This window comes from Acipenser ruthenus, chromosome 1 (assembly GCF_902713425.1).
Source record: "Acipenser ruthenus chromosome 1, fAciRut3.2 maternal haplotype, whole genome shotgun sequence".
NCBI lineage: Eukaryota > Metazoa > Chordata > Actinopteri > Acipenseriformes > Acipenseridae > Acipenser > Acipenser ruthenus.
Genome location: NC_081189.1, coordinates 9,448,948 through 9,473,599, shown reverse-complemented (window position 1 = coordinate 9,473,599; position 24,652 = coordinate 9,448,948). Strand labels below are relative to the sequence as shown.

Here is a 24,652-nt window from a genome sequence, read left to right as displayed (position 1 = left end):
GTAAGCCCAGGATACGCATGGACAGTTGATGCAATTCAGGGAGATTCACCTAGTGCTATAAAATATTCAGGGGAAGAAAAAAGAAATAGCTTATCACTCTTAATTTAGTTGATGAAAATGTAGACAAACCTGGTCCAATGTGTTACAGACCTGTCTTTGGTCTATTAGATACCAAAGACCTGAAATACATGTCTTACCGTTTTAGAATTGAGAAAACCATGCAAAAAAGAGAACAAATGTGAAGTGTTTAATTTTATTTAATGTACTTAAAGTTTAATCCAAGTTAGTCAACAACATACAAAAAAATATATACATAAAAAGAATTGACAAAATAAAACTTAAACAAATGACAGCCAAACAGTAAGACCTAGATTATCAGGTATGAGAGGCACAGTCTGTGCTACAGCAGATTCACACCCGAGTTCAGATTTGCTCCCCCAACATGTCATCCTTTGAGAAACCTATGTTGTTCAAAATCAAGTGAGATATACATTTTCTACAATATTATAATTTATAAAGACCCGTTTTAAGTTACGTCATTTTTCAACATCCATTACACATAGCTTCGCTTCATAGCAGCTCTTTTCGTCGGACCATTACCAGCAGTACCATGTTGACTTTGGGAATTGAATTTGCTTCCTCCCACCATAGCCACAGAAAATGATTTCACTAGCTGAACATATGCATAGCCGAGCTTTGGCCCAAAATGTTTATTTGCACCCCAATTCAGGAAGGACCAAAGAACAACTTAAAAAAAAAAAAAAAAAAAAAAACAGAAAAACAGACATGGATATACTGCATGGCAAAACAAGAAGATATTAACCACCCAGAAAAGTGCATGTTAAAACAAATAAAAATAGAGTCTGTAAGGACTGATGCTGTATTGTTATGCAGTTTAGAAAAAAAAGAAAATCTATTAAAAGCAATTCCCATTCTCTCTTCAGTGAAGGTATGTGAAATTCCATCATCCTTCATGCTTGTCATGAACAGCCACTCACTCTAATGCTAGTTGTTTTGTTTTTTTAAACTACCTTGCTGTTGCGGCTACAGCAAGGTGTTAAAGAAGTTCCAGTGATGGAGTCGAACAATAAAAAGACAACAATCCTAGGAGTCTAGAAGAGAGGTTTAGTTTCCAGACAAGCCTCATTAACCAAACCCTTCAGTGATACTACCTAAACCAGTTCCCTTTTTAAAATCTTGTTCTTTATTTCAGAGTTGTAAACAGAGTCAAAGCGAGTACATATAAACACACCAAATTTCCAGGTGACTTTTTTGAAAATGGGGTAGGTAGGGTAAGGTAGTTAAGCACAGATATCTTCAGGTCCTCCAAATACATAGGTTCCTCCCTCGTTACTGGCATGAACAAGAGTTCTCCTTTTTCAAGTGACATCACAGCCAGACATCAGGTCGTTATCTTTTCTGTATTGTAGCTCTCACTGGTAAGATGACATTCAGATCTTTTCGTACTTGCAATTGTTGCCAGGACTATATATATAAAAAAATATAATTATTAATACATTTAGCTGGGTAGGACATTCCAAATATACAGTTCATTCAGATAACAGTTCAATAACCTTCCACACATGCATGTATTACTCAATTACTATACATATGAAAACATTTTGCAATAACAGGGCCTTTGGTTAGGTACAACGTGTTTTTGTCTCGGAAAATAAAACTTGAGAGAGAGAGAGACTGCAGTGATTCAATTCAATGGTTGCATTGTTTTTAGAGCTCAGTAACAATAACGGAAAATAAGTATTTTATAAAACTATTGACTTGAAAGCCGAGGGGATAGGCTTTCACTGTTTAACTGCACAAAGCTAGTAGTAAACAATTTACTTTAGCATGTTAACTGACTGCATGAATTTTCCCTGATTATCTGGTTGTCATGATTATCATGTTTTAAATATTTTAGACATGTTTAAATAAGACACTTTTGACCTGCTGCTTCTCCTTCTGACACCGAATCATACCTCCATAAACTCTGTTTTGATGGCATCAAACTTCATTTTTTCATGTACCGCTCTTGCTGTGTTTGATCCGTCAAAGGGTTCTGAAACACAAGGTGACAATTCACATTGGCAGTCTGTCCACATTTTCTGAAGTTATTTTGTTGTATCCCAGATGTGGCAAAGATCCTGCGTTTCTTTCACTGCAGAACCAGTCTAGTAATGATAAGCTTGATAAAGCCCCGTAACGTTTTATAGAACTGTAGATGCATTACACACCTGCCTGCATGATCCTGAATTTGATACTTAACAGTGATAACATTAAAAGTACATCTTTTGTTGTCTACTAAACTAAGAAGTTTGATAAGATTTATCGAAATTACAGGGTATTACATTTTGTTTCTAAAATAATGGATATAATTACTAGAAATAATCAATCTTTTCAGCGTTAGGACAGCAATCTGACTTCTTACACATTTCAATTACAATGAATAAGAGGTTATACCAGGATCATTTCGAGTTCTGTACTAACTAACAATATTTTAGTACATCCAGACATACAGTATGCTTCAGAAAAGTTACGCTACTGAATAAGTGCGTGACCTCTACCTTCAACACAGATAAACTTGTTCTTCCATTCATTGCTTCCAGGTTTGGGAAGAGCTTTGGCTTCACGAACTGAAATCATACATTTGTCCCAACTGGTGGAGAAAACAAGAGAGCACTTTAAAAGCATGCTCAGTGCTTTAAAGTAGATTAGGCCATTTATCAAGAAAGATGCATTTGAAATGATGAACCTTTGTCACCAGTTTCCCAGTTATGTGCTACACACTAAGCGTGTTGCTGCAACAGGTAATATTGACAGGAGGTTGGCAAGTAAAACAGTATTTCAAATACAGCTATGAGAGTCGGATCATATTTTTAGGGAGTGCAAAATTCCTCCTCTGCTAACTCTGATGCAATCGTGAATGAGTCAAAACCTGAGCTTTTAAATGTTATGCATATTATTTTAGATTGAAAATCAGTCATTCAAGGATGTGGGGGGGGGGGGGGGGGGGGGGGGGCTACAAAGTTAATAAAAACATTAAAAGATTAAAAACTTGCATCCAAAAACATCTCAAATACAATCTAATTTGATATTACTCAAAATATAAGGAGCATCCAGTTTCTAAGCGTATTTAATTACATTTTTGTGTTTGTTTTTTGTAGCTTGGCAAACTCTTAAAAGAAAAAAATATATACATACTATATATTGCAAACCCAATCAGTAAAGTGGATGGATCTTATCACATGTGGTTTGAATACACAATTAGGGCCTCTGCACATAAACAAGCTATGTATCGAGTCTGTGCAAGTTCTGCCAAAGGCCGAACGTCAACATTTCACCTGCTGCCATCAGTCCCAGCTGCTATGTGTAACTAGAGTCTGGAATGGTAAATGAGACTCCCTGCTTGCATGTTACACCTGCAAAAGCAGCTTTCATTTCCAGATACAACTAAGCCTCCCCTCTGGATATAGCAGCCCAACTAAAGTTCATCTCCAAGACAAACAAGGATTAAAATGGTGGATAAACTTCCTAGAGATAATTTCATATTTTCAGTAGAAAGACTAGCTTATCAAACATTACAATTAAACATGCAAACCGTTTACAAAAAATGCACTACAGTAAGGAGAGGAATGTTCAGTACATATTAAAGTACATGACCCCAAATCCTTGAGTGGTATTACTAAGTTAAGGTTGAAAGTAGTATAGTTAGATTGTCTTTTATGGTTTTACGGTTGTATTGATTTCTAATTCCAACAGTGCTCCAGCCTTATATATGTATTATTTTTTAAAACTCCATACACTTGTGTTTACCTTTTTACTGATCTTTCCTAAGTATCAGTGTTAATGAGAAAGAAAGTAACCAAACAATTCAATCAATCATATTAAGAGGTGGGATTTTGCCAGAAGATTTTTTAAGATATGTGTTATGTAATAAAAATCTTAAATGCTTTTTAAAAATTCAGGAGTGATTTGTCCAGAGCCTGAAAATGATGACAGGGTTGACTGCAGAAAGTAGGCATGTGCTCAAGCTGGTGTGCTTCCTGCTGGAAAGCCTCCTCTACTCCAGTCCCGGTGGACAGACAATGAATTCACGTTTACATTCATCTTCCTTGTAAGCAACAAGCCAGCATATTCATGCTGTGTCAGGAAAAGAGTATTCACAAATGAAGCACTATGTGGCCTGCTGGTTTCCACTGATGGAAATATTTTCCCATATGGTAATTCAGACCATTTTACTTACTTGAAAACTGTGGCATAGTATTTAAGGAAGCCCAGAAGCAAATCTCCGATTGTTGATCGATTCTTGGAGTGGTACTGAGGAACGTTACGTGGTCCTTCGTGTACAAGGTGAAGCTGCATAGCAGAGTTGAAACATTCCTAGAAAATGTAAATTTCATATATATATAAATTTCATATATTTTATTTATTTATTTATTTATATATATATATAAAAAAAATTCATATACTTTATATATATATATATATATTTTTTAACTTTTAAAGCATATTATTAAATAAATAGATTAAAACCAACTAATGCAACAGCTTTTGTATATTTTTGTTCAGCTATCTAGATGTTTTTTACTCTGTAATGAATACTCCTGTATGAAGTAAATCTATTTCAGGTGTGAGTGAAGTACATTACAATGCTTTAAAATGAACCCGTCTCTGCAGAGCTTGCTCCTGACCGTCACAATGTGTTGGTTACAATAACCACTACCTAAAACGTACGTGTGCATGCATTAGAGGAGAACTAGTGTGTACTTTGTGTGGATGAGCTGTCCATCAAAGAGCATATTACATCCTAACAGCATCAACAAGCCAATGAAGAGTTCAGAGGGAAAACGAGTGCTGTAGAGATACACTGACAATGTGAAATGTGCAAACTGAACCATGAGGACCTGGGATGAGACCTGCTATTTATCTGAAGAGTGCATGCTTGTTTTAAAAAAAATGCACTGTATTAGTGCAATGGGTCATTGTTGTCAACATAGATTAGATTTTCTAAATAATGTGTAATCTTCAACACTATAAAAGTTAATAGGACCTCGGTGTAAAATGTGCTCAGAAAAATGGCATCCATATAGATGGGATGCATGGGATTTATTAACATTTGGATCAAGTAGGATACACTTCCAAGGCACAGCTAAGAACACTGGGGGGGGAAGCTGCACAATATAGAGAAGCATCTAACAGGCCTAAAAGACAGACACATAATAATAATAATGAAAATACTAAATGTGTCAAGTTGAACCACAATTGAGAAATTTCACCAAAAGTATTTCAGCATCTTTTAATTTCCATTAGATTAACAAAAAATACCAATATACAACTACCAACAGCAAACACAAAGTTTGTGAAAGCGCCATGTAAATCAATGCACACTAAAAAGTGGTTTCTGTACATTCTTGTGATGTGTAGAAAAAGCTTCCGTGATGAATGAGCACCCAGTCTCCCACAGCATTTAGATATCCAAAGATTAAAGATTATCCCCACTCCCTGATTACCATGTACAGATATCTAAGAGGTAAAGATGATCCCCACTCCCAGATTCCCATTCTACGGAAAGTTTGGGCATGCTTTAAAGATGAAACTACCAAGCAAAGCAAACCGTTTCTGATAGAGCCCCACAATGCAGTGCATGCTAACCCCACAGCACAGCAGCCAATCAAGTTCCACTTGGTCATCATTTAAGTTCAGTATTGTATTTAACTGAAGTCAATGTTCAGTATTTGCCCGCCCCCGATGCAAAGAAAGAAGTCTGTTAAATTAATCTCACAAATAAAAAATGCTAAATCATTTTTCACATTTTAAAGTACATGTATTGCTTCCAGTCTCACAACATTACTCGCCATCAGACTCATTGAAGTGACTATTTTCATTACAGAACGATGGTGATGCAGGACACAACCAGCATGTATGCAGCAAAATGTCAATTCAGTAATTAAGTCCATATAATTGCTGTCCCTCAAAAAAACAAACTGTATTTTAACATCTGAAAGTAATCCTTTGAATTCTGGGTTTTAGCCAATATAGTTGTAAGTTTATTACATTTTTACAGGCTTATATATGTGCCCATTGACAACACTGGAATACACTTACTGGATATTCCTTCTGGAGACAGGGAATAACAGGTTCAGGTAAGGCTAGTGGGGGGGAAAAAAAGGAAATTAACAGTAAATACAATACCCTGACACCTATTCATTGAAATTATATAAATAGATAGATAGCCAGATAGATAGTATACTGCATGCACATTTTGAATCTGCAAGTAACCAATTTGTCTAGAAAAAAAATGTATAACAAAAAGATCAGTTTCATTCCAGCTAATAGCACAGGTGGTAAAAGGTCCTTCCGTACTCACTCTGCAGATAGTGCAAAACCATCAGTACCAATGAGTAGCTACTCAGAGTCCCGCGGCTGGCATCGTTAATTCCATGGTGTCGAGCCCACTTCTTTACCACAAGTATAAGGGGACGAACTCTGTTCTCGACTGCCAACAAACAAATCAAAAGATCTAGGCATTAAACTCCATGTCTAGAGCAGCAAAACAGAAATGGGAGACCGCGTGTTAATAAACGTTAAATGTTAATAAACAGCCTGCAGGGTGTCTCAGGTGGTTATTGTTATAAGCGATGTTATCTAGTGCAGTTTGGCTTTTGTTTCTCTTTTGCTCATCTATCTCTATGCATCACATAAGGAAGTATCATTATTCACTCGTACATGATAATAGCTTCACACCCAATAATACTGAAAGGTTGGAGAGCAGAGCTAGGTGAAAACAAACAAACAAAAGAATCTATGCAACACCGGCAACATACAATCAGACTTGTTAGTCCCTGGCATGTAATAAAAGTATCACTTACTGAACGCATAGGTCCTGAGAAGGAATGTATTTCTTATTCCAACAACATTGTTTACATTCAAGTCAAACTCCACTCCACTGTGGAAAGAAAAACTTGTTAATTATATGGTTATAAAAGACATCAAGTGGATTAAGTATTTATCAGGATAAATTAAGACTACATTTGTGTTAACATCTTTATAATCATAAAACACTGAAATTACTTAGGCTACTGATAAGTATCAATTCCTCAATTTGTAAGTCAGAAAGAGGTTTCTTAGGAAAGTCTGGTTGCTTTTGAGTCTTTGTTCCAGTTTTAAAACACAACCGCATTTTATTACCAGAATTATTTTCTGTTTAACCTTAAAAAAGTGAAAACAAAGGGATTCTTACAAATCAATAACAGAAAGCTTAAGCACATCTTAAGCAGTGATCAATCTGTAAATGAATCTACACTCAGGCACTGTTTTGTAACCTAAAGGTGATTTCCAGATTGTTTTGTTGCACAATACATTTGCCATATGTCGTTACTGATTAGTTACTTCTCTGCATCATGTTTTACAATTTTGCAGATTCAGCCTGCTATAATTTTTCATGCTAAACCAATGTCAATTTATTATCCAAGTTCCATGCACAACAGGTGTGTACTTTCTAACTGTGCTTCCATTTGTGTCATTACCGGAATGAGTCATGGCACAATCTGCACTTTATTCAAATGTAGTGCAAATAATAATGTAAATAAGAAAGGGTGTTTGCTCAACATGGTAAATCACCCCAACGTGCTTCAATCCATTACAGGTTGGTTTTGCAGGTGTTTATAATAATGGTTTGTTATAAAAATCTGAAACTCCAACACCACTAGTAAAAAAAAAAAAAAAAAAAAAAAAATTACAAAGCTATGATGCCCTGCCTCGTAAAAATAAGTTTCAATTCTATCTTTATGAGATACACTCCAAGCATTCATACAGGAAAACTTTAATATATTTTCTTCCACCTTTATTGGTTGATTGCACGAGCACAGCAGCAGTCAATATACACAAAGTAGACAGTCTGATAGTTATGGCATGCAAGTGGGGATTTGAGATTCCTGCCATTATATTTCTATGAAAACATGTAAATAATAAAAAAACATAGTAAAACTGTTCATGCTCACTTAACACTTACCTGACTTTATCCCTGAATTTTAATATGGGCACTTTTGCTCGAATAAGCTGAGGTCTCTCAATGTAAGCTGTAGAAACAAATACGTTACTGTACCAGGTTTCAAAAGACAGATTCCTAAAATTACAACCAGTAATGTGAGCAACAACAGAAAACATCTGCTTCTCTAACAGGAAGCTTATAGGGTTAGGGTTAGCGCAGGTTTTGCTTTCATGTAAAAATGCATTTGATTGGGATTTATGTATTGAGACACCATAACTGCCAGCAAAACATTATTGGGGGTTTCTCAAGGTTCCTTTTAGACCACCCTCTATAACATGCAGGGATACCAAACATGGTACACCACATACCTTAATGTGTGGTCATAATTTGGGCTTGCTCTGATAAACCTTCAGTTAAAGCATATTACCTGTCAGGAGTATTGTGGCACCAACTCAGTTTAAATATTCACCAACAAAGTTGTATTAAAAAAACAGTTACTTCAATAAGACAACAGAAAGCACAGTTAAGTAACATATGCGTGAATGAGATGAACTCAGAGCAGCTTGTTTTGGAATCATGGAAAGTAACTTGCAAGAACATTATCACGTTAAAGAAGAAAAGCATGCAAAATGAACTTAATCAAATTCATAGGACATTTTATTTGGACGAGTGTACGATTCATTTCCATGACCCAACAAAGGGCAGAATGTGAATCATGCAATTAGCAAGATTCATCAATGATACACCCAGGACTGGATTCTGCTGTGCTTTATGTTATTCATAAAAAAATAAATTAAAAAAAAAACACAATCTTACAAAAGTAAAAGTTAAAAGCAAAGTCAGTTGAAGAAATATTTCGGCTAGTACTGTCATCAGTGTAATGACGTAACATTTAATTCAGTAGCACAGTAATATGAACTATATACAGTATAAGTATAATTTCCATAGAAATACTCATATTTATATAAAATAACTCAATTATAATTTCCCCAATTTGATTTTGATGGTTACTTTAGGTTGAACACAGTTAAAGAAAATACTTACATAGTCTGTAGAACAATTGCTGTACTAGACTCAGTATATATATTGCATTTGTTCTCTGATCCACCTGTAAATGAGACAGCTGAGGAGTCAAAAACAGCAACAAAAAAATAAAGATGTCAACAAATTCCTAGGAAGGATTCTGCAACTTCATTAAATAAATTAGCCAATACCTCTGCTTATCTTTGACAGTTTTGTGTGCATTCAAGTTAAGACTTAATAGTGAAAACTCTAGTACTGCTTCAGGCTCACCTATACTATGGGGTGGTCTCTCAAAGGCAGGCTTGAGGGATGTCCACAGGGCAATGTTAATGCTCCATGGATACAAATCAAAACAAAACAAAAAACAACACGGCAAACTTCTTCTGAATGAACTGTGGCAGTGTTTCAAACAGTACCCCCAGGCTTCCTGCAAAGTGAAACAGCAGCGACTGTATCAATCAAACACATACCGGACCCTCTTGAACAACTAGACACAGATCTGCATCGCTGCTTCGACTGCCAAAACCATTCAAAGATGACCCAGCCAAATATACCCGGCTCTCTGAAAAGCAACGAGACATAGACATTGGCATCTCTCTGTAATGCTCTTCTCCAAGTTTATGAAAGTGTTTAAAAAACACAAGTGTTTCAGACATACGTGGGAATAGCCTCTGGATTTCTCTCTGAAGCTCGGCTCTACAAAGCTCCTTCTTTTCCAGATCATCAGACTGCTGCTGGCATGTCTGAAACAGTTCCAGGATTTGTTGACTTAACTGTAAAAAATAAGAGAGCAAATACATGTAAATTTTTAGGATTTATTTTTAAACAGAGTTTAGCCATTAGTACAAACTCAATTATAAAGGGTTTATACGGTAAATGTTTTTCTTTTCCTCAAAAGTATATTTGTTACTAAAACAAGGATTTTTCCACAAAATTTCTATGACGAAAAATGCAACCTTTAAATTAATGGTGATCGATCACACTTTTGTGTGGTCCAATAATTTCAGTAAATTGTCTAATACTGTTGTTACTGTTCTTGTAACTCAGCACCAGTCGAGGAAGGCACATTCCTAGGGCTTTTAAGACTTGCACAAAACCTTTCACAAATAACCCTAAAATTGTATTTTTTAAAATCTATATATATTCCTTTCAGTCACATGATTGTAGCTAGATCACTGGCGAGAGAGTATCAACTACAACCCATTACGCAATTAGGCACCAGGAAGTAGCAGGAACTTTTCATCTACAGCATACAGTAATCCGTAGCGTATCCGTCCGTCACATATCCGCCCTAACCGTTTATCCACCATGATCAAGCTCTTCAGCAATGTTAGTTTATTATTGAACAGAGAAGATTAGTTCAGCTATTATAGATCCCACCAAAGTTCTCGTACACTGTGTTGTATGTGCTCCATGTGCTGCCATTGCTGGTAGCGTCACGTGAGCTGTTCATTGTGTTGATATGTAAATAAATCCTGTTAATCTGCGGGGCGTATCAACTTCAACCTCCGTCTCAATCTCCTGCTTGTCACTCAGCAGCAAATGCACGCACACACACGGCTACTCTGTCACAAGCATTAATACCCAGAGTTTCTGTGACCAAAAATATAACATCCCTGGTTTTAAAATCCATTTAAAATTCACTAAATGTTTGCACCTACATGGATGCAGTAAATGAAAGCAACCTTTGAAAGTACCTTGTCCTTAGCAGCTGGGATTGGGCTGTCAATGAGCTCCGGATAAGGGGAGCCCCTTAGAGGCGGCACGCAGCCAGAGGGCTTTGGAGTCTGTGGTGAAGAAGCTGCACTGAAGGCTGGGGCACAGCTCCTGCCTTCACTTTGCAGATGCACAACCGAATGGGTGGCTGCTGCTAGAGAAGATGCTGCCGTGGCAACCGCTGCCTGAGAGAGGGGTGACTGGAACCGCTGCCGCTTGACATCAAAGGGGCAGTGCTCATCGCTCCGCCTCCTGGAACACAAATACATGGGACACTTCTTTTTTTGTGCAAACTTTTAAAGCACATGCACTATATAACCACACTCATAACAGCAGAACAATGAGGTAGAACATACAGATAATACTATAAAAGACTACTTGCATATAATATCAACCTGGATTTGTGTGGGTGTTTCCATTTATCATTTCCAATATTTTACATGCTGTACCAGAAGGGTGAGTAATCTAGAAAAAAAGTCTTACCTCAAAAGCCTTTCAAAATGCAGAATAAGCCTGAGCAGTTTAGATGACATGGACTGTAAAAATTCTGATCTGGGCAGAAAAGAACCTCCATTCATTCAATAGTAATCTGTACCTCAATAAAAATGATTCATCATGTTGCTAAAGCAGTATCAAAGATACATTTTAATTGTAGTTCATCTGACAATTAAAGCAAGTTATCCTTTTTTCATTTTGGAGTCATTTTAGTGCTTTATATGGAACTGACAGACTGGTTCAAAATGAAAGAGGATTGGGCTTGAAACAGTACACCATTATTTTTTTGGTTGTCCAACAGTACAATGTTGCCCATTAATATTGCATGGACTTTTTTTATAGCTAGAGTACACCTTACCAAATACTGGTCTGTCATAAATGTTGATATCAATATTACAGTATCCACCACTTACACCATACAGGTTTATTTCAGGCAGCCGTTTATCTGACAAATAGTGTTTGCCATTCCCATTGATTTCAATAACAAAGGCATCGTTTATACCGTGTTAAGCACACCTATATTTCAGGCAAACTCAGCTGTTTGGATCTCGTTGTGTGCCATTCACATAGATTGTAGTAATCGCTCTTCTAATCCACCAATCTGTTTTCACTTTTTACTGTAGTAAAAGCTTGACAGATCGATCAATCAGCTGTTTGAACCCCGTTACTGAGCGATTACCCCTGTACTGTACCTTGGCTATTTAATCCCTGTACGCAGTGTCGGGTTTACAGTTTGAAAAAACAGCACTGACTGCAACAGCAAACACGGCTGGAAAGAGAAAAGTGATGCGCATCAGCACAAAAATTCAATGTAAATAAAATGTCTCTGTTGGATGCTATGCGCTTGCTAAAGCATGCTTGGAACTCTGTCAGTCAGCAAACAATGCAACGTTGCTTCAAAAAGCTGGGTTTTCTGTAGTTGAGGAGGAGTGGGCTGGCGAAAATGCAACCGAAACTGAAACTCTGACAACAACAGAGGGGATGTCAGAGGAAGAATTCCCAGCTCTGCCTGAATCAGACACCGATGACGTAAGCATGCGCCTGCGCTTTTAACACTGCGGCGTGCTATGGAGCAGCATTCAGATATAGAGCCCAACTGGGATTTTTTAAGAAAATGCTGAAAGTTTGCCGTCCATACTTGCAAAAAACGACCGTCCAAATGCGTATCACAGAGTTCTTCGCTGGAAACAATCTGCAGTAATGTAGCCTACCTGTTCTGTACATTTCTGCACTTGCATTACTTTTTGGCACTTATTTTTTATTACATTCATAGGTTTTAATACATCTTTTTTATTAGTGTAATGAGTGTCTTAATAAAGATTTTTAACCGCATACACGCTTGTTTGTTTTGATCACTGTACTGGTGACAGGGGGACATTTTGAATGTCAGGTTATTGTGTGGGTGTTTATACCGTCCCTCGCTTACTATGGGCGAATCACGTTAACACAAACGCGCCACAATGTTGCCACAAGATTTTCAATGGACAACTGAACTGTTTTACATTCATCTCTAAAATACATACCTACAGCGTTCTAGGAAAAAGAACACTACATTTACTGACTGTAGTGTTGAATGGGTTAAATATTGACACCAACTTAAATATAGACTTGGGTATTTGAAATTCTCTGTAATAAATTCAGCCATATTTACATGACAATAGGTTGCTGAAACCTAGAATGTGAGCAATATTTGTGGACACCAACTATACACACAGGTGAAGGGGTCTGGACACCACTGTACACACAGGTGAAGCGATCTGGACAGCACTATACACACAAGTGAAGAGGTCTGGGTTGGCAAATGCACTTACTTCCTGCCTTGAGATGTTGTGGGCACAGCAGCGGCCTGTGGAGAAGTGTGGTTGACATGGTTCCAATCATGTGATGATGAAACCGATGGGAAACGAGAAAGAACATTCAGGGGGACACTGTGAAAGCTGAAAAAACAAAACAACATTTAACTTCTCTTGCATACATTATGCTTTATAAGAAGGTTTGTAAGAATATGAAACTAAAAACTATTGAATCTACAGCTCCGTATTTTAATCCTGTGGTGCCTATCACACTTCCAGTCCTGTAGCCAATGTTCACAATATCTAGTCCATGATCAAATGTTGCAGATGTGTTAATCCTAGTCTGTGCCGCCACATCTAAACTTCTTACATGAATAGTCAGATGATTTAAATGATCACTCACATGTTTGTACTGTAATTATATGTAGGGCCCTGCGTTTTACGCGACCTGCTTTCCTCCTACCGCAAGGTGGTCATGTAGTCTGCTTAATTAAACCACTTATTGATTAATAATCTCCTGATTCCTTTAATCATCTCAATTAGTCATTCTATTAACGCGCATTGGTGCGTTGATTAGGCGGCAGCAGCAACTATGGACATTTATTTAGTCATGCATCCCTTTATTACTAATACGTCTTATTCAATATTATTTCTTAGAATGTGTAAATAAATCATTTAAATGTTTCAATTTACTAGTAGAAACACATAATCTGTCAACAAAATATTAAAAAAAAAACAGCACTGATTCCGGGAATAATTTATATAAAATACTGAACTCATAGCATCAATGCTGTAACATATGTATTACAAATATAACATGATAATAATGCAAGGTGGTTTGCAAGCAGCACATTAAGTGTCACTTACAGTTTCATGAAAGAAAATGTCCCGCGCATTAAAACGTTGCTATTAAACTTAAGCATCGTCAGTTGGTTAACCCTGCCTTCTTGCATAGATTGACGTCATTCTGTAAAAACTTGGCCATTAGAAACACTTCTTTCAGCATCTACTGAATTGGTAACTGCCAAATATGTTTTAGCCTTTCATGTTAAATTGGGAAATAATTCTTCAGCTTTAATCCAAAATTCATTCAAAGTCATTCTACTGCTGTTTTCTTTTGCATATGGTAGGTATTTGTCCATTTCTGATTTACAGTCAGCATCCAATCCTGGAATAGAATAGAATATAATGGGAGGGCTTCCAGATCCAAACTACACACTTGTTGTGGGTCGAATATCCTTACTGCCATCAGAAAGTTATGAGCTGGTTGAAAAAAACATGGTTTCTTTTGCATTGATCCGGGTTGTAGTAATTAGTCAGTTTTTCAGAAACGTCATGGAAGGTTTTTACACAGAGTTTGTTTATTGTGGCGTCTGTGCTGTGTACCTCTTGTGCCATTGTCTTTGACTCCATGTTTAGGTGTCTCGATTTTTTTTTTTAACCCATCAATTTATTCAATTATTTATACTCATCATAATTAGCTTTTATTTTTCTAAATAGTCAAAGCGAAATGTGTTGATTCCTTAATTGTGAATTCGATTACTATAACTGGAGTGGCTGCAGGGACATCTAGGGGATAGCAGTTGAATTACAATTTACCAGGATCCAATCCAGATAAGATCATCTTCACAGCCCTTTCCGCCTAATGATTTCATTTTAGTTGTGTTAATTGTCCCTGAATCATTTAAATAGTTTGAATTCAACTGAAAAGTTTAGAGCAGAACATTGTATGGCTTTTTTTCAACACTGCTGACTGGTCAAGGAAATTTAACTCCATTTAACTCAATGCCACTGAAAACAGCAAAACACACCAATATAATATGCGATCTATACCCATTCATTTTTTTTTTTTAATTATTGAATTGGTTATTATAGGGGATAGTCTCTGTAAAAATCAGCTCCAATGTCACTTTTCTAAACAGTAAAAAAAAACCTAAATCCATCAAATGTCTTTTAAATAGAGTCGTCTCCATATACCAGATTTGACACCGTCAACCTGTGCTAAATAACTTGCATCCCCAGCACGTTTCATCACAATTAGTGGTTTTCCATATTTAATGTAAAGATGTGACATACAGATGGTTTGATACACACCTACAGCACAGGATAAAACCACTATCCGAATTAGTAAATCCTGAAATTAAAAAAAGGCTTTTTTTTCTACTGTGCCCTCAGTGACAAAACCTGGCTGGTATAACCTTTTTATTTGGGGGGGGGGGGGGGGTTCTTGAGTTTCTGTTTATTTAACATTTAGAAGTTGAATTATTTCTACAAAAGCGATTTAGAAAAACATTGTTTTAAGATCAAGAAAGGATATCTGAAGATCTCTTGCCCGACATTCTCAATACCATTAAAAGCCCCCGGTGCAAAGGCCAAGTCAATTTTGGCCAAACATACTGTGCAAAAACATATTTTAATAAAACCATTTTCTGCAATACCTACTTAGCATTCCTGGAGTTATACTCTGACTCGATTAGCTGCTGTTGAGAGAACAAGGCAGGTGCTAGATTAAGAGGGATCTGATAGAGAAAGTCATTGGATGTGCCTCTTTTATAGGGTGGGCGCCCCAGAATGGAAGAATTGGGGTACATAATCTTCTTCACTGAATCCAAGCATTTATTCTTCTGCCTGTATATAAAAAATAAATAAATAAAACAACTTCAGATCTCGTATCAAGAAATTTCTCTAATCGGCAACTGCATTTGCGCATCATCATAAATTTCTTTTTAGACCACTCGATCAAACCGACACATTATAAAATGGTGTAAGTACTGTAGGTGGCACATCCTGATAATTCATTTGCCACTCAAGCCTGGGCTAGAAATCCGGTTCTGGTACCAAGTGAAATTGGTTGTGGTCTCAATATAGTCTCCACACCATTGCCAGTCTTTAAATGAGAACACGAGAAAGAGGGAAACTATTATAACCAGTGGTACTTTAATGAAGTAAAATGACTAAGACCTTATCAGAGGTTGGGATTAGCACTGTATAGCTTCAAGGGTGATTCAAATCACCATGTAAACATTGTATAAACTACAAAAACAATAGGCACTAACTTGTAAATATGCTTTTTCAGAGTTATGAATAGCAAAGGCGAGTGGGTTACATTTGTACTTGTGAATACATTTTCATGAAAACGCAAAAGAAAAAAAAACTAGTTAATAATCAGTTTTGTTTTTGTTTTGATTTTAAACTAAATGACTTATTTTTAATGTTACGGGTTATGTCTGTAACTGTAGTTTCGTTACTTCTAATAACCCGCTTGTTACCGTTGTTCAGTTCTCTCGTTTTAATCTTTAAAAGGAGAAAAGTAAAACACCGACAAGACTAAACTCGACCTTTCACAGCACTGCTCGGTTGGGTATTATAGTTTGCTACAGGCACTACACAAAGTTTCACACACTATTTCATTTTCACTCTTTATCAATACCAAAAACGCACAGCTCAAAAAATGAAGACATACCCACATCTGTCGTTCCCGCCCAGATAAATAGTTTTCTTTGTTTGCTCAGCCTTCCGTATGTAACATTGGTATTTTTCATTCAATTTCTTTATTTTATTTTATTTTTTAACATAAATGTTTCGCACAAACTCCTTTTTCTTCCATTTACAAACACCAACCAGACACTTCCTGTCTACGTCACGGGTGAAAAGTACGGCTTCCGGCGCATCTTGTCTCAGCGAAGATAGATCACGTGACAAATAATTCACTCTGCTGTTATCTTGCTGATTACACTGAGTTTTGTACTTATAAAAATGTGAAAACAATAGCAAAACTGGGACGATTGAACAATTGTACTGTTTCCGACCGGGACAAAAAATGATGGCTGAAAACTGTGACAATCCCAATTTTCTTGGGACGTCTGGTAACCCTACAGATCATATCTACCAGTGCAAATTTAAGGCACGAGCCTTAGTTTCTTATAATACTTTTAAACAGCCTGTCTATATATTATCCAAAAGGAGTAATTTGAGATGTAACAATAACTGGAGTTAATAATCTATATGTTATAGCATAATATTAACTTATTATTACAGTTATACAATAACTCAGCCACCTGAAATTTTTTAAAAAAGTAACATGTTGTATAATAAATGCATGGCTCAGTTGATAACAACACAGACACGAGAACCAGTTCAAAAGCTAAAGGTGAAACGCAAGAAGTTGAAATTTTAAACAGCAATGCAACATTTAAAATCATGGCTAAAAATTCCCACTATCACTGACTCTATATAATTAAGTTGAGATGTCAGTATACCCCATTGGGGAATGTTGCCATGCATGGATCGCAGGGGTCACATCATGAGCTAGAGAATGTTTTCTAATATGCTGGAACACACCGTTCCCTTCACAGACATTGCCAAGGGGGTCACATCATGAGCTAGAGAATGTTCTCTAATATGCTGGAACACACCGTTCCCTTCACAGACATTGCCAGGGGGGGTCACATCATAAGCTGGAGGGGGGTGGTTATTATTTCATATCACTATTGTGAGTTTATAATAAAGGCAAAATAAAGGAGAGGATTTAAAGGTAACACAACTTGATAATTATTTAAAATAGGGAATTATTCTTAGAAATAACTAACAATAAATAACATATTCTCACTCCGCGTGGAGTGCAGGATGTGCCCTATAGTCTGGACATCGCAAGTTCGAGTCCAGGCTATTCCTTTGCTGACAGAGGACGGGAGCTTCCATGGGATGGTGCTCAATTGGCCGAGCGCCGCCCAGGGGGAGGGTGGCCTAGGCTCACCGTGCACCAGTGACCCCTGTAGGCTGGCCAGGCGTCTGCGGGTTTGGACCTTACTAAATTGGGGAGAAAACAATAAAAATAATTGGCGATCACAAAATTAAAAATAATAATAATAATAATAATTAGAAATAACACATATTCTGTTGAATCACATGGATTTGTATTGCTTCTTGCTTCTTTTTTATAGTATTTATCTATTTTATTAATATTTCACACTCCTAAGAGTGACATAATGCAACACAGGCACCTGAAGCTACCAAAACCTGCATACAAAGTGTAGAGCTCAGACAAAACCTGACACACTTTTTAAAACCTAGCTTTTTATTTTGGATCCAGCCAGCTGTCCAACCAGCCTGATGACTTCTGAAAACGATATGTACTTTTTGTTTTAAAAGGTACTAATCCAGTGTCTAATAATGGTGGCATTGTTTATCTTGCTTTTTGTTCTGAGGAGGAGTTCAACAAGGTTTGTGCATCATCAGTAGTTACTGTCAGTGAGAATGTCTTAACACAAGGACTCTGTCATCCAAAAGGTTGCACTTGGGGTACCATGATTTAATGGTGCTGTAAAGAGATGCAGAGATTCACAATCCTTCCCAAAACCTCTACCTGGTCTCCTGTGAATATCACATGTTGTAACATACAGTAAAACCTGTCTAACCTGGCATCGCTTGGGAACGGAAAAGAGTGCCGGATTATACAGTGTTCTGTTTAGAGAGGTACTGCAAAAGGTATACAGTACATGACAAACTATTTGAACACTTTCAAAAACTCATTGCAAGACATTCAGTAGAAGTACAGTCCAGGTATATCCTGTATGTATCCTGATGTATTAATGTTACTTTCTCCATTAAGTAAACAAGGATTTTACTATACTGTACCATTGGGTCATGTGCATGTTATGAAACGTACTTGATTATAAACCTAGAAAAGAAAGACTAGGTGACTTGGTGCCAGACTGCACAGCCAGATTTCCATTGATTTTAGGCAAACAAGACTTACAAATCATCGGGATTACAGAACAGGCAGGTTCTGGACTGTAGAGTATACCACGTAATTAATGTCTATAGGGATTTGGTCGGGGCCCGCAAATTCTGCCGAATTATATAGAATGCAGGCTTGTAGAGGGACTGGATTCCAGGTTTTAAGATACCGGTACTTCACTCGTCACACTACAAACAGCCCTTGTCGTTTTTAGTGAAGGCCTTTGGTGTTTGCTTATTTTGAACCAGTCTGAGTAACTAAAAACCTGCACAGCTTTTGCTGATCGATTCATCCAGTGTTCGGTATTGTTGGACCTACACTTTTACAGATACAGTTGGTACTACTGGCTTACCAGAATCTGCTCTCTTCTCCATGTAACATCAGATCCTGTCTCTTCTTGTATTTGGCAAGTTTTCCACCACGCTTACCAAACCAGCTGGGTTTATTCTCAGAAGTGAAGGCAGTTTATAGTTGCTGTTGTGTACCATATGTTGCTAATCTTTCAGCGTGATCTGATTAATTTCTGCTCAGTTCTTTAATTTTAGTGACTAACTCCAGAACTTGAGAATATTGTTGGTTAATCCTTTTAATAGGATTATCTGAATAGGTAGATACATATTTGTAATATATACATTTTAGATATTGTTTTTTGCAGCTGATCCTTTTGAAGGTTATTGCCAAAAAAAATCTTTGTTTTTTACTTCTCAGATATTCATATTCTCTCCTTCTCTCAACAGCCAGATTCATACTGTAGGTACATGGCAGCTATGAGATTGCTTTCCACTGAGTAAGACTTGTTTCAGTGTATATCAACACCAAAAAATGGCATAGAAGCTGAGACATGGGTGTTTTCATCTTGCGAGCTTGTTCAAGCAAAGTAAAGAGTGGTAAGCAGTTTGTACGTGAACATTACATCAGTTTAATAGGTAAGAATTGCACTTGGTTGTTCTTAAGCAGTGGGGAAGCATCTTTGAAGCTGCCCTATACCTGTGATTTATAACAGCCACAGCCACATCACTATTGTAATAACATCACTTGTGCTTTTAAGAGGAATCTCCCTATTGAATTAACCAAACTGCGGCCTATTTGAATACCACCAGTGTTTAAATAATTAGGGAGTCCACAGTGACTCACCTAGTAAAACTGCAACTAAATTATTTAAGAGCGTGAAGTCAGCTTATATGAATACGGGAAAGTATGATACTCATGAAACAGTTCTAGTCTCCTGAAATCTCAATATAATATACAACAAATATTGTTATACTAGATTCACTTTTGTATGCATGATTCTGAATTGAAGTTACTGTAAGTAGTAAGCTTTGATCAATACACTTAAGACTGATAATGGATTGTGCCTGATTCTTGTGACTAATCCTGCATTTTCCTTGGATTTGAAGGTAATAAACAAATTGATTTGACAAGTATACCTCGTTTTCACCTATTCACATTTCTGCTTTAGTTATGTAGTAAATGCATTGCGGAAGGGAAAACACTTGACAGGATTCAGATTGAGCTTTCAGTGAGGTTCTGGCAACTGAACCTTGACTATGATAAACTGCGGCCCCACGGAGAGCTGCATTAACTTTTACACTCCCACAGGTTTATGGAAGGGATTGCCTGGGGTTACTGTGCCTCATTGCGCTGCAGCAACCCCTACTGGTCAGGAACATGTATGACCAGGTCAGGCAGAGGGTTCCCAGGCTGGGTCCTAGGCTCCAGTTTTGTAATTGGTTTGGCGGGTGAAAAGAGGCAATTGGCTGGACAGCAGTAATAGAAGTCTCTCATCAATCTTCTCTCCTCCTCAGCAGTAAGTGTGTAGAGCTTTGAGTTGGAGGTAAATTGTAAAGGAAATGTAAAGTTTGTGGAATTAAGCGAGTGAGTATGAACCAATATTTTGAATAATAATAATAATAATAATAATAATAATAATAATAATAATAATAACCCTGCTAAATCAAGGTTTTTAGATAGTAATGGGGCTTGTCGGGATATGATTATCTACTGAAAGTCCAGTTTTTTCAAGATGTTTGCCTGACATTGTCCGAGCTTGCAACAGCCAAAGAATCTTCCATCCCCATGTTTTTGTTTGACATGTGGGTGGCTATCTGTTCTAGTTTCTATGGCCTCTGAATACCATATAACCACCTTTAGCCGAGCTGCTTTGTCACCTCAAAGAATCATTAGATACTGCAATGCAATAGTGCTGATCTGCAGTTTCAAATGGTCTCTTCTGGCTTTAGTCCCACAGGTACGGGGTCCCAGGAAGTGAACAGCAAAATCATAGCTTTTAAATCATAGCAGTTTTTTTTTAGTTTCCAATAATAAGGAATTTCCAGCATGGGAGTAATGCCATTACATTTGTGAAGTGGCTTCTTCAGAACATCCACAGTAGAGAAAACTACATTACTAAATATTGCTTTTGCTTCCTTCAGCTGAGTTAACATTTACTTATATTCTGCAAGAGCCTCTGAAAGTATTTACACATAGACCGTTAGCACCTTGGTGCAATTTGTGTAGATTTCATTTGTTTTTTTTATTATGATGTATCCAGTTTCTCCAAAGCAGACTGAGATGTTGCGGAGTCTGTTGCTGTCAACTTAAAATACTCAAAACTGAGACGAGAGGGTTTAGCAAGGAGTGTTCAGGCCAGCTCTGAGGTGTACCTGCAGAGTTACAAGGTGAATCACTCTAAACAGCTTATTGGGATCCTGAGAGGCTCACCTGGTAAAGGTATGTCTGTGTGGGGTGCTATAAGTCATACAGTCTGGGGAGCGTAAAATCCTCAGGGACTGTTTTTCCTGCAGCACCCTCTACTGGCCAGACACCTGGTGAGCTCAAGCAGATTTCAAGTTAGCTGTAACATTTTATAAGTAACTTGAACTCTGCAACTGACCACTGCCAGAGGCAGGGATCGGAGGACGTCCACTGAACTTTCAGTTCTCCTGAGCTGGGCGGGGAATCACTGTGGTGAGGGAACATAATTGGACATAATTGAGAACTAGCCTGTAAAATAACATGTTATACATTCTGGCGAGTTTCAGAACTATGACTGAAGACAGATTTCAATGCTTGCACCTCAATAAGCACCTTCATTTTATTGGTCAATCCAAGCCCCTCAGTTTGTTATAGGTTGTTTCATTCTTGATATCATCTGTGTCTGTCTTCATTGGTGGCAAGTACCTTATTGCTCCATAGACACTGCGGCAAATATACAAACGGTCCTACGATGGAATTCGCTTCTGATCCATAAACTCATTTTCAGCAGCCTACTATGCACTAGAGCTGATGTTATTGAGACACTGTGGCCCTACATACTATGCAGGGGAATTCGTATTTAAGTGCAAGTTCAACTGTATCAATGTTATATAAAGTATTCCAACATTGAGTTTTATGTATTTTTAATCAATAAACTCTCAGGTATATAAGGACTTACTACTGAGAACATTCACATTGTCTTTCATATTACTGTACTTTCATTTTTAATTTCAGAAATGAAAACTTAGATAGTACAACCTCTTTGCCTGGTCACCTGTATTATCTGCCAGTAAACCCAGGAACATGTTTTTACAATAGACGTGAATGGTGTAGACAGCTTGCATAAGCCTCTCAGCTATTAGCAATGATAACCCATAGTGGCTTCCTATAAAATGATTCCTAACGGCAGTGTGCGTTGTAATCTGGTTTTATTACTAACAGTCCCACTCCTACACATATAGCCTTCATTTTAGAAAGCCAACGAAAAAACTGCAACACTGCGCTGGGGTTAGTGGATTTGCATGATCTTTCCCTTTATAGTAAGGCTTCCTGAAATAGTTGGACGTCATCCCCTTGATGAGAGTGACGTCTGTCCCCGGAGTGGGAGTGACGTCAGTGCGGAGGGTGGCGTGATGACGTTGCCTATTTAATTCTGTCAGTGAGCGGAGGATGGAGACAGAGGAGTTGGTGACACTGAGACAAGAGGGAGAGAAGCAGCCGGCCGTGGGGAGTCAATGACGAGGATGGAATAATAGGCATCTTTCTGCAGACCCCTTTTTGAATAACACTTGTGCCTTCAGATATTGCTACTGTAAAGGTTTTGGATATTTGATTTTCTTTCTTTTTTTTTAATGCACATTTCTCTGGATGTGTGGCATGTGAAATTATACAAGAGGTGATGGAGGCTTGAGAATGCAGCAACACTGAAAGACGGCTCTATGCTACAGAACGCTCCTCTGTAAAAGCACAGTTTAGCTGAACATTAGCATTTGAATCCTGGATTATTTTTTTTTTGTCCATTTGACCGTTCTTTGTGTTTTTACTGTGAAGGAATTTTAATAGTACAGACAAGATAAGATAATAACTGAATATCAGTGAACGAGGAGGGGAAGAAAATAGTGTCCATTCAGTAGGCTGGGACTCGGTTTTGCATTTGTCTTGCCTCGGGATACGAATGTAGGAGGTGTCAGTTTTGGAAAGTAAATACCACAGGGGTGTTGTGAAAGAACACGGAGCAGTATATAGTCTTTCTGACCGTGAATACAAGGGTCATTTGGAGATCAGAGAAAACAGTGGCGCTAACCAGCCGTTTTCTCAACCACTCACAGCTGCTAGGGAATTCGTATTTAAACACTTAAGAAAAAAATCAAACACAAATTGTTCTGAATACACATTGAAAGACGTAAAGAGACCATTAACTTCGTTTCAAAACTACTAGTCTGTGGAAATGTACGAGTCCGAATAAGATAAATCACGAATGCTGATATACTTCTAAAAATATATTAGGTTTTATTTTTCAGTGTAATGAAAGAAATAGGTCTGGGTCTCTCTTGAAAGCTGCCCGTCTGATTACAGCGCAGAGCTTGGTTTAACAGCAATGTCCTGCTGAAGCCAACTGAATCTCGACATCGCCGCCCTCATCAAAGATCAACAGCGGCTCAATAAAAAAATACTTAAAACAGGAAAATCTTTCCCACAGCGAAGCTACACGGACGTGTCACCGCCTTGTCAAGCAAACATGGGGTAAGTTATTTTTGAACTGGAGTTGTAATGTGTTAATTCATGTCGTCATGAGCCTTCTATAGAAATCTCACGTAACAACATTGCCTATAGTCTCCTACACGATTACATTGGCTCACAGTGCTTGTTTTCTTCATGTAAGTTACTGTGCTGTATTGGTTTGCTGTCTGTTACGAGTAACATGTATTAGATGTACAACGGGCTTGCAGTATACTGAAATATAATGGTTAATTTCAAAGTACTGTAGTTATGTGTTGTGTCACTGGTCAAGATGAAGTGATCATTCCATTGAAACCAAGTAGCCTAGTCCGTAGTGTGTGTGATCTGTACAGTTGAAACAAGTGAGAATGTCACAAGGGTCATGCGCTTATAATCGGAGGAGGGGAGTGTGTGTGTGTGAAAACAAAGTCCACATACTGGTGAAAACAATGCTATGTGTATTAATATTGTGTGTGCTTTCTGTCAATTTGAATGTAAATGCAGAGCTGTCAATCTTTGAGACAGAAGAGTGATATTTTCTTGCTATAAACAGGGAGGTCAAAATGACAGGAAACCTTGGTAAAGAAGGACAGCTGGTACTTTTGAAAAGGCATAAATGCTTGTGAAACTTTTAAAATCAGGATATCCCACTCCTTTCAAAGGTAATGCTGTATGCATTGTGGTTGTGATTCTAATACAACATGTTTTTTTGTCAGGTGTATGTATGTGTGCCTGTGCTATGATAGTAAATGGATATCATTTTTGTCAAGTGTATGTGTGTGCACCTGTATTATCCACTTACAGTAGTAAGTGGATATCATTTTTTTTCGAACACTAGTGTTTAAAGCCTTGGTGTCCCACAGTCCATTGCTGGAAAAGCACCAAGTAGTTGACAGCCCAGTTTGTTTACATTACCTAAGGTGG

General features: G+C 37.5%; 2 protein-coding genes across 5 annotated transcripts in view; one reads left to right on the top strand and one right to left on the bottom strand.

Moving 5' to 3' along the window:
- Nucleotides 1–239: 239 nt before the first annotated feature.
- On the bottom strand, nt 240–16,685 carry LOC117404136 (poly(A) RNA polymerase GLD2). Of its 4 annotated transcripts, none has more exons than XM_058995589.1 (16): nt 16,478–16,685; nt 15,457–15,642; nt 13,033–13,158; nt 11,210–11,278; nt 10,708–10,978; nt 9,669–9,783; nt 9,481–9,572; nt 9,032–9,110; nt 8,009–8,075; nt 6,867–6,943; nt 6,365–6,493; nt 6,103–6,146; nt 4,241–4,377; nt 2,562–2,653; nt 1,977–2,056; nt 240–1,485 (listed from the first exon to the last, which is right to left on the bottom strand). In XM_058995589.1, exons 2-16 carry the CDS (start codon nt 15,603–15,605, stop codon nt 1,411–1,413), a joined length of 1,602 nt encoding a protein of 533 aa, XP_058851572.1. In that variant the 5' UTR covers nt 15,606–15,642; nt 16,478–16,685; the 3' UTR covers nt 240–1,410. The 4 variants fall into 4 exon arrangements, with proteins under 4 accessions (XP_058851572.1, XP_058851436.1, XP_058851507.1 ...); XM_058995453.1 differs by having other exon boundaries at nt 16,482–16,685; XM_058995524.1 differs by having other exon boundaries at nt 9,032–9,095; nt 16,482–16,685.
- Nucleotides 16,686–22,664: 5,979 nt separating this feature from the next.
- Nucleotides 22,665–24,652, top strand: part of LOC117404105 (homer protein homolog 1) — a 75,837-nt gene continuing 73,849 nt past the window's right edge. Inside the window, exon 1 of the mRNA XM_058995371.1 lies at nt 22,665–23,752. Within this exon, the coding sequence (XP_058851354.1) occupies nt 23,748–23,752 (5 nt within the window). The 5' untranslated portion in view covers nt 22,665–23,747. The remainder of the gene's footprint in view (nt 23,753–24,652) is intronic.

Excerpts from the sequence above, each read along its gene's own strand:
- LOC117404136 (XM_058995453.1), bottom strand. Across the intron at positions 9,784-10,707 it reads TCCCAGCTGCTAAGGACAAG|TTAAGTCAACAAATCCTGGA; the intron begins GTACTTTCAAAG and ends TATTTTTTACAG. Across the intron at positions 1,486-1,976 it reads TCAAAACAGAGTTTATGGAG|TCCTGGCAACAATTGCAAGT; the intron begins GTATGATTCGGT and ends TTATATATATAG.